The sequence below is a fragment of the Apis dorsata genome, unplaced genomic scaffold (assembly GCF_000469605.1).
Source record: "Apis dorsata unplaced genomic scaffold, Apis dorsata 1.3 scaffold_444, whole genome shotgun sequence".
Lineage (NCBI taxonomy): Eukaryota > Metazoa > Arthropoda > Insecta > Hymenoptera > Apidae > Apis > Apis dorsata.
The window spans coordinates 95663-105830 of NW_006263692.1; the positions used below are offsets into that span (position 1 = coordinate 95663).

Consider the following 10168-nt stretch of genomic DNA (forward strand, 5'->3'; position numbering starts at 1 on the left):
GTATTATAGTAATTTAGATTTTGTTTCACTGTTGTATCGAAGTGTAATTTTTTATGTTTATGTTATGTTTTTATTATTTTGTGAAAATAATTTTTACATACAAATGAAAATAAAATAAAATAGAATCATTTTTGTAATAAAATGTGATAATATATGATTAAATTTAAATTGATTGCATATTAGATTTAACTTGCGAATTTAAAAAAAAGAGCGGAAAACAATATTTTTGTATATAATTTTTGATTACTTAAAATAAAAAGTTTAATACTTAAAATAATAATCCATTTATTATTATTTTAATGAAAAAAAAATCACGATTTTATATCATAGTAAAATTTACATAGTTAAATTATAATATTAAATATTTTTTTTTAACGAAAGATTCCATTTTCTTATGATCTAAAACTTAAGATTTTTACAAAATGATATTTTTATAAAAAATATTTACATAGATTCTATTAAGATTATTAAAGAATATTTATTTTATTTTCTTTTTTTATTTTTGATATTCTATTTTTAATAAAAAATATTAAATCATATCTATCAATCCTTCATTGATCAATCTTTTAAACTAAATTATTAATATTATTAATATTATTACTAATAGTTACTTGTATTTAATTATATTATTATATGAAAGAAAATTATTCGAATGATCATTATGCGATTTTAAGTGAAAATTGAATTGACTTTATTTTTTAATATTGTTTGCTTTGAGATCAAGTAGATTATTAGTTTGTTCATGATTGCTACGGATTTTTACTAAATATATATATGTATTTACTTGTGCATATTCATATCCATACATTCCCAAGGTAAAACAGTCTGCGCATGATCAAGCAGCTACAACTTTTACTTGCATACAGTTATACATAGAGTTGCACATTAGTAGAATAATTCCGCAGGGGTAACAATTGATTTAGAAGTAATTGCTTCCTTGTACGTATCTGACACGTGCACGATTGACACGTTATTATCATACTATCTCAAAACTGAACAAGTTATAAAGTATTTTTTATTTCATTTTTTATTATTCCTAAGAATTCCACTAAATGGATTTTTAAATTGCAAATTACTTTTTATTTTCAGATTTTCATAATCACATTTTTTCCTATTTATTAAAATTACGATTGAATTTTTTAAATGATTTTTTAAATTTAAATAATCACGTTCAAACATTATAATATATATTTATTACTGTTTTCTTTTAATTCTTTCTACTTAATATATATTGTTTTCTTAAAATGATAATTATGTGAATCATTACCACAGAATAATGAACAAAGAAACCAAAAATAAAATAAAGTTTGAATTATATCTATTTTAAGACTAGTCATTACTTTGTAATTAATATCTTTTTTAAAAATAACAAAAAATTTGGAATATAAATATTTTTGGACATGCATTTAAATTGACGGCATTGTTTTCAGATTCTATTACTTATCACAATAATGGTTCTCATACATGAGAAAACATTCCATTGTAAGGAGAAACCGCAAAAGGGTATATTCAAGCATCAGGGTAGTAATAAAAAAAAAAAAAATTGAAAAACATTACTATAAGGTTATACCGACTTTACCGTTAAGCCCCTCCCTTCTATCTTTCTTACCACATCATTCTCCCCACTTACCCATGATGTCCCTCGCGCACGATCGCGTTTCCATTACGATCGGTTTCTTCTCTCTTTTCAATCTTTCTCTTTTTCCTTCTTTTATCTTCTTTCCGATTTGCTATTCTATCTTTCTCTTTTTTGTATCAACACTACGTCACCACGCGCTTGAGCCCCTTTCACCTCGATAAGCCTCGTGTCTTCTCTCGATTTCTCAAATAAACGAAACAATACATAATTTGATTAATAGGGAAGATAAATAATCAAAATTAATCATAAACATGTATAAACATAATTAAATTTAAAAGAAAAATATATAAGCATTAGCATTGAATGAATATTAAAATTTGATAATGTTCTGATTTTTCTTATTAATTTTATTTTAATTCGATATATGTATTTAATATGTATATATATATTACGTGATTAATTAAAATATATTTAACCTCGTTCCATTTATAATTATTTAGAATTATTTAATGATATATTATATATTTAAATATTTCAATTATGCAAAAAGTGATTGAAACCAAGTTAAGTACTTTCTTGTTTTTTATTCCTTTTATTAATTTTTATATTAATAATAAGAGGATAACAAATTGGCATGAATAAAAAATTTTTACTAAAAACACAATATTGTTTGTTCAAACTTGAACTAAAAATTAAGTTTATTGTACAACAATAATGTCTAAAGAACTTTTCAATCAATTTTTTATTATATTTTCTATGAACTTATTATATATATAGTAAAAAATTTTGTTCTATATTTTTAATCACTAATTATTATAAATTATCATTATTTTCGTGCATATTTTATAATATAATAATTTTACATTTTCATTTTCAATATTTCTTATTTATAAAAAAATATTTTTTGTATAAAAATATATTGTAAAAATATAATAGAAAAAGATAAAATACAATAATATTATAAAATTAGTATAAACTATAAATGTTGTATTCGGAATGTAATTAAGATTGTGCATCACTAAATTCAAAAGATCATTTGATTCTTCGTACCGAATGAGTACAAATGGCGGCATCTGGACAAGATATTTCGTATTAAACGTCTTGTTGAAAAATACAACTACAGATGAGTGTAACCGTATACACAGGAATCTCTTTGGTTTTTGCATCGTTCAATTCGAGTGCTGAGGTATGCACGAGGCGAATAGCAATGGTGCCGGTAACCGTGTTTCAATATCAACGCCAAAACTGTGATTTTTATTTCCTCTATTAATCTAGTATTGAGAATACAGCATATGATGAAAAAAATATGTAAGTGATTAACTTATAATATTTTCTGTTACAATATTGTTATTTTCAATCTTTGAGATTTTATTTATTATAATAAAATTATCATTCTGGAACATTATTATTATTGTATTTGTTATTATTCTAGCTTAATTCTTATTACTTAATTATAAATATAATTTCTATTGTAAATATTTTATGTTAGTTATACATTATTTTTGGTGATATTTTAAAGTAATTCTTAATAACAGAGGTCAATCGTATATTTTTATATTTTGTTGTGCTAATAGGTGATTTATTAATCCAAATACAGGTTTTAGAAGAATGTAAGTATGGCAGAAGGTGGAATAGAACCAAAGCCTAGTGATAATCAAATATCTAAATTACAATTGGAAGTAAATGAATGTCTTGGTAATTGGCTAGTGTATTTACAGGTTTGTATATTTTCAATGATTCTTATATTAAAGTATGCAAAAACAAATTATGTTATTTATTGTAGACGCTCAATGGCCTATGCACAGCGGGTACAAAATTGACTCAATCATTACAAACACTTTTGTCTGCTCACAATACATTAGCACAATGTCGATTAACAGGACAATGTCTTGCTGGTTGGGAAGAGCTTACAAGAGCAACATATATAGCCAGCACTACAGTAAAAAATCACATTATCTCTGCATTAAGAGATCATGAATCACGAGAAAATGAAGGAGAAAAACATGTATGTATAAATATATAAATTTACTTATCTTTAGAAACAAATCTTAAAATAAAAACTAAAAAAAAATTTTGTTTGATATTTTTTTATTGACTAACATATTTTCAGGATATACTTAGAGATAATTTAATGACATTCATAAATTTACAATATCAGTTCTGTGTTGCATGCTGTGAATGTCTAGGTAAGAATTGAAACTGATTTCTAGTCAATATATTTTTATTTTTGGAATTGATTCTTCAAAATAATTCTTCTAGGTGGAATGGCAGAATGCTCCTGTTCTCAGAGTGGTACAGCTGAATGTGATATTGCTTCTCTTCAGCAATGTTTTGAAAGATTGTATAGTTCATCACCATTAGTATCTTCTATGTCAACACAACAATCTGTACAAAATTGTCATAGATCACCTTTACCATATCCTTTATTTCCTCTGCGGGTAATTTTAATTCTTAAAAATTCTTTTTTTATTTATTTATTTCACAACTCTTTTTACATATTTTTTTTTTATAAAAGGTTCAGAGGAGATGGTCCGAAACCGCAGCTGCGGAAATGTCAGGTGAATCATCAGATAATACAATGAGAAGATGGTCTATGCCATGGGATTGTAGAAACATCACAGATTGGCCACGACATGATATTAGATTTCGATTGAGGTTACCTCATCAAGACAGAAGTAGGTCTACTACTCCAGATACAATATGGAAAACATCTGCTATGGCTAGTCAAGATGGCTTACAAGAAGCTATTCAACTATTATCTTGTAAACCAGGTAAGACAAGAAGTAAAAATTATTTATGATAATAACAATTATCATATAATTTATAGTATATTTATATATATTTTATTTTTTAATATTTATATAGGAGTTAGACCTCTGAATCAATTGCCTGCTTATACAAATCATCATATCCCAGGTGTTACATTAACGACGTGCAATTTTGAATCAAATTATGATTCGACTATTTGGCCAGGATCTCGAAAAGTAGGTACTTCAAGATGTTGGCCTCATGATTCTCATTCAAGTGATCATTCTGATCAATCAGGACAACGAGAAAGTGATCATAGTGCACATAGTGGAGAACATCGAGATTCGGGTACAATTTGATGTATATTAAAATTTATTTGTACATTATTACTGCAATAAATTATTTATTGTACACTGTGTAGAACAAAGTGGAACTAGTGGTAGTCACGGTGACAGCAAAGATAGCATTCATTCACATAGTGATCATAGGGAAATCGAACTCGGTGAGTATATATATTGAATATAATTTACAAAATCAATTACGTTTAATTTTGATTTTTTTAGGTACCATAGATGTACTAGCTTCACGTAAAAACAGTTCTTCAACAGATTCTTGCATATCAGCCCATAGTCGTTCAGGTTCCGAGAGCGCTGGTGGTGGGGTAATGCATGATTATTGTTTAAGATAATTACTATTATTATTATTATTATTATTATTACTCATAATTTTTATATATTAATTTCAATTTATTTATAGATTATAAAATATTTTTATTATACTATTAATATTAATAATTTCAGGAATCCGCGAGATCTCAATTATATTCGATGTGGAGCGGCAGCGATTTGCCTTTCATTAAATTGCCAGAAAGCAATGAAACGCAAGATGAACATCCACCTGTATAAATATGCTATTGGCAAATCACTTTTATGCTTTTTTTCGAATGCTGTAATTTTTATTATATTTATAAGCACGATGCAATAACGCGCGTTAATAGTGCGTATATGAATTAATCTATGTGATCATTGAATCTACGCGTAAAACGCGATATTTAATGTTCACTATACAAAGTAGAATTGAATGAGTGTGTTTATAAAATATATTGCGCGATAAGGCGGTATATAATCATTCAAAGAGTGAATTACACTTTAAAATAGAATAATTTATAAAAAAATGATTGTAAATTTTTTATTATCTACGGGAATTTATTTATAAATAATTATTTGATATTGGCTCTGTTTTTTCTAGTCTATTAATAATTTTCAGAAAAAAATTATTCGTTAATATCTTTCCGATGGAATTTTTCCGAATTCCATTCTTAGTTCAATGTGGTAAGTTTTAATGAAATCTACAATTTTCAGTATCGATATTATACTATTATTGTTATTTATATTACATATGACTGCATGAATTGGAAAATAAAAATTGAACATTTTCCTACTCGATCTCACATAGTATCTTTATATCATATACTAATGCAATAATCAAATGCAATATTAAATGATACATAAATTATATTTTTTATGATTTGATTATTCACATGTACACATGAATTGAACGAATCGTTTATGATCATCTAAAATATGTTATTATTTTATATTATGTAAATATAGGCGTCTATAAAATTTATCAAATCGTTTTAAAACGGATAAGGAATCAAAGGAACTTGGACAAAGGTTTTTATCTGAACGATATAATTGACGCATCAAATACACGTCAATGGATTAATAAATGAATTAATATGTGTACAACTTGATTCATATGGCACAGAAAAATAAAATATATGACACCACGTACTACTTACATACATACATATTTAACATTTAAAAATAATGACTTATACGTGCTATGCCGTTAAAGTCATATTATAAAACCAGTCAATTCTAAACGCCATTACATTTGTTTGTTTTCTTTACTTAAACTTAAACGCGATATCATTAACTGCGTTAACAATCAATTGTTTCCAACTTCACTGATCATGATTTAAATTATATTTGCTAACAAATGAATCCCTTTTGAAGGGAATTAAGTTCATCATTTATTGTATAATTTTTAAAAAGTTTAAAAAGGATAAAATGGTCAATCAATCATAAAACCACAGTCTTTGCACATAGATATAGTATCGAATTCATGAATATCACGAATAAATGACGGCACTATTTACGATCGAGTTCTTGAAATAATTAACCGTCACCGGGATTGCACTCACCCTAACACAACTTCAACTTCAATACAATCCACTAACGAGAAAACGTTACACGAGATCGAAAAGAAAACCAATGATTATTAATCGATGTCATCTTCTGTTAAATCATCTTCATCTTGACCATAATCATCATATTGATCTTTCAAATCATCTTCTTCTTTGTCTATTGGACAATGTATGCATCTCGATTCATTGATTCCATAATTAATACAAGTGTCTCCTATACATTCGCAGCAACCATCATGGAACCATCTATAACTACTAGCACCCATGCTCTGGCAAGACGCCCGACATTTGTTCCAGGAGTTACATTGAGCCATAAATGCAACGGTGCAGTTAACCGTCATTACGTTTGGTTTCAATGGGTGCACTTCTTCATTAGAAGTTTCTGAAAAAAATATCAATTTTCGTCAGTAATAAAATTTACATAAATATATTATGTAGAATTCAGGAATTTGTCTTTAGAAGTAACACATATCTGATTAAAATTATTTCTTAAATAAACATATATTGACTTAAAATGTCATATTTATAAATAAAATTATAAAAGCACATGGAAATAATTGACAATTAAATGAGTAACATCTTAAAGATAAATTATTGAGTTTCGTGTTAAATTTATTTATAAAAAACGAGAAATTTGAGAAAAATTATAATACATACTCATAGTATATTTATTTTCATGTTTTGGTGTAAATAAAGACATATCAAAATCCACTGGAAACGTGAATGTAAGCCAACGTTCGTGCGGATCCGGTTCTGCGGTTAACGCTTGAAACAGACCTGGCATCGGATCGGTAAAATCCTCCACATGAGACTTCTTGCTCAACGGATTATCTGTAATATTTGGTTTCGGGCACAGATCTATGGAAAATACAATTAAAAAATATAAATCTTTTTATTTTATAATATTTAGTGAATCATAGAAAATACAAATGCGAGAACTTACCTACGCACGAACAACATTCATCATAAAGATAACTAAGACAAGAAAAGCATTCCTTGCAGCAGGTACAGGTAACGAGATCGCATTTGCAACTTTGCGTGAGCATACATTTACTCACGACACTAGCACAGATCGCTTCGTTGCAGGCTTTAGAATATTTAGTGATTGCAGCCAGAAATAAGATTCCAATGATTGCCACGATAAGCGTTCTTCTCCAACTCGTCATCGTGTTCTGAACAAACATAACATCAACAGACATTAATATTACACTCGTTCAACTGGTTTCAACGATAGACGAAACTTTTTTCCTTTATACTCGACATGATCTCGCCACGATCAGACAAAATAAAATACATCGCCCGAGGTCAGACTTCTAAGATAATCATATATATATATCGTAAGAACTCGAATATCGAGTTTACGTGTGCCGGGAGAAGGTTATCGAGAGCAATTAAAACAGCCGATAAATTGGCGCCACTTCCTTCTAACGATGTATACAACATATCGCAAGGAGCAAGAACACACGCGTCCGCTATCGAGTCTACGGTAGACAGTGAATCGCATACGTTGATTACGACCATGAAGCTCGATTAAGGTTATTAAGAATATTCATGAACGTGAGTCAGGGATGTCATTAAGAGGGGGTCGTGTGCCGAAAGAACAAATTTTTAAATCTCATGTGTTTTTGGAACTCTCTTTGTGAAACAGTGGTTCTCAATCTTTTAATCGCGATTTATAGGGGTTGTGATGTATGATTTAATACTGCTAATTTTTAATACTTATTTGTTTTAAAATAATTTTTTAATATCATATTTTATAAGAATATAAAGAAAACATGATACATCTGTTATTTAATTTAAAGTATTAACTTTTTTCAATTTTTCTTGTTTTATAGAGAGATCAAGTTATTTAAATATTACAATAAAAAGCAACTCAAGAAAATTGAAAAATATTATTATAAAACTATTATCATAATCTACGAATATATATACATTTATTGATTCTGTGTTTAAATTTGTTATTGCATTTTTATTAATTAATTTTTTAACTTTTAAAAATGACTGTATTCGATGTTCATTATTAAGTACAGAAATATTAATTATAATGCAATGAATCACTTATTAATTATTAAAAGAAATAGTAAATAGTACTAAAAATGATATAAAAAATATATATATAAGATTGAAAAGCTGATTTAATACACGATTCTGCAGGGTAGGAAAGAGGAAAGAAATGATTGTAAAGACGCAATGTCCGATAATTCGATGCAAAATGATTTGCACGCGTAATTATAACTTCTGAACGTGTCAATTAAATAGCTATTTATATCTTGCATAATCACATCCTATGATGTTTTTTCTGATGAAAAAAATTCCATTTCAACGACCTGTTACACGTGCATCGATTCGAGAAAAATAGTATTTAATTCGCACAACACATATTGCCGATATTATTATTCCAGTCTCTACTTCATTTAATTTTTTTTTGTTTATATTCAAGATATCTCTTGAAGATATTCTTTGACAATTAACAAAGATTGCGTCATCGTTGAATGAAGAAAGAAACGCATCAATATTTTAAACTTGATTTTAAAATTCAATATCTGAATGTAATTCTCTCGTTAACGATTGCTTGATACGATTGTTTTTAATCGATTAAATCGGAAGAACATTAAAACCTCATTTTTCATTGGATTCCCACTTTTGATATTTGACAAGTAGGAAGTATAAATAAATATCGAAAGAATCGATTTTACGATGATTTCCTTCAGATAATTGTTATCCATTTTTTCCTTCATTGTGTAATCTTTCGCTACCTTCGACAAGTGCCACTTCATTAAACTTCTATTTTGTACTCAACTGAATGACCTACTAAAGATTCCAGATAGGCAGGTAAATCATAGACAGATTTTTCGAGAAATTCCACTCGGAAGTTTATCTATTATGAATTGTTATTTTTAAAAATAAAATATATTATTTACATGCAAATATTCATTATGAATATTAATTGCCTCTCATTATAATACAATAGTTCATATTATATATAAAAGATTACTAAACAATTCTAAAATTTTATTTCACAAATAAATTATTCTCAAATGATTTACTTATCAGATATTTTGTTGTTTTAAATAATAATAATGTAAAAAAATAGATTTTTAAAGAAACAAATTTTAAAATTCAAAAAAATATAGAAAGAAATAAATTTTCTAGAAATAAGAAAATATTAATTATATATAAAATTATATAATATTATTATAAAATTTATATTTTAAATATTTAAATATAATAGTATAATGAATATTTAAGTATTAATTTTCACATTATAATTAAAAAGTTGTTTTGACAAAAAATAGTATAATGAGGAATATTTTAAAATCAAAATGCATTCTGGAATTTCACAAATAAAAAAATTATTAATTTACAAACTTTTATAGAAAATATAAAACTTAAATTATATAAATGTAAATAAAATAATTTTTTGTTTTATCGATCTTGTTTGTGAATTTTATTTTAATTTTGTTTTAATTATAATATTTTCCAATTTTTTTGTGTTAAATATCTATTGAAATTAATAGTCTTTATCATAATTTTTGGAATTTTTATTCACAAGATATATTATAATATATTTTTATAAGATATTAATATTTTTATAATTATAATTTGTTATAATTTATTTTTTTTTATAA

General features: G+C 26.2%; 2 protein-coding genes across 5 annotated transcripts in view; one reads left to right on the plus strand and one right to left on the minus strand.

Annotated features, from left to right (window-relative positions):
- Window positions 1-5842, plus strand: part of LOC102673117 — a 12934-nt gene extending 7092 nt beyond the window's left edge. The window contains exons 1-10 of one of the 2 annotated variants that reach the window (XM_006619810.2): window positions 2596-2887; window positions 3177-3297; window positions 3363-3584; window positions 3690-3765; window positions 3839-4017; window positions 4095-4350; window positions 4445-4675; window positions 4749-4829; window positions 4891-4988; window positions 5128-5842. In XM_006619810.2, coding sequence (XP_006619873.1) covers window positions 3196-3297; window positions 3363-3584; window positions 3690-3765; window positions 3839-4017; window positions 4095-4350; window positions 4445-4675; window positions 4749-4829; window positions 4891-4988; window positions 5128-5232 — 1350 coding nt within the window. In that variant the 5' untranslated portion in view covers window positions 2596-2887; window positions 3177-3195 and the 3' untranslated portion in view covers window positions 5233-5842. Of the gene's footprint in view, window positions 1-2595; window positions 2888-3176; window positions 3298-3362; window positions 3585-3689; window positions 3766-3838; window positions 4018-4094; window positions 4351-4444; window positions 4676-4748; window positions 4830-4890; window positions 4989-5127 lie in introns of those variants that run through there. The other variant, XM_031512462.1, reaches the window with a different exon arrangement.
- The window catches only part of LOC102672813 (twisted gastrulation protein homolog 1-A-like), an 8436-nt gene continuing 4036 nt past the window's right edge, over window positions 5769-10168 (minus strand). The window contains exons 1-4 of one of the 3 annotated variants that reach the window (XM_006619809.2): window positions 7781-8239; window positions 7483-7711; window positions 7197-7397; window positions 5769-6921 (exon numbers count right to left, since the gene is read on the minus strand). In XM_006619809.2, coding sequence (XP_006619872.1) covers window positions 6614-6921; window positions 7197-7397; window positions 7483-7705 — 732 coding nt within the window. In that variant the 5' untranslated portion in view covers window positions 7706-7711; window positions 7781-8239 and the 3' untranslated portion in view covers window positions 5769-6613. Of the gene's footprint in view, window positions 6922-7196; window positions 7398-7482; window positions 8241-10168 lie in introns of those variants that run through there. The other 2 variants (XM_006619808.2, XM_006619807.2) reach the window with 2 other exon arrangements.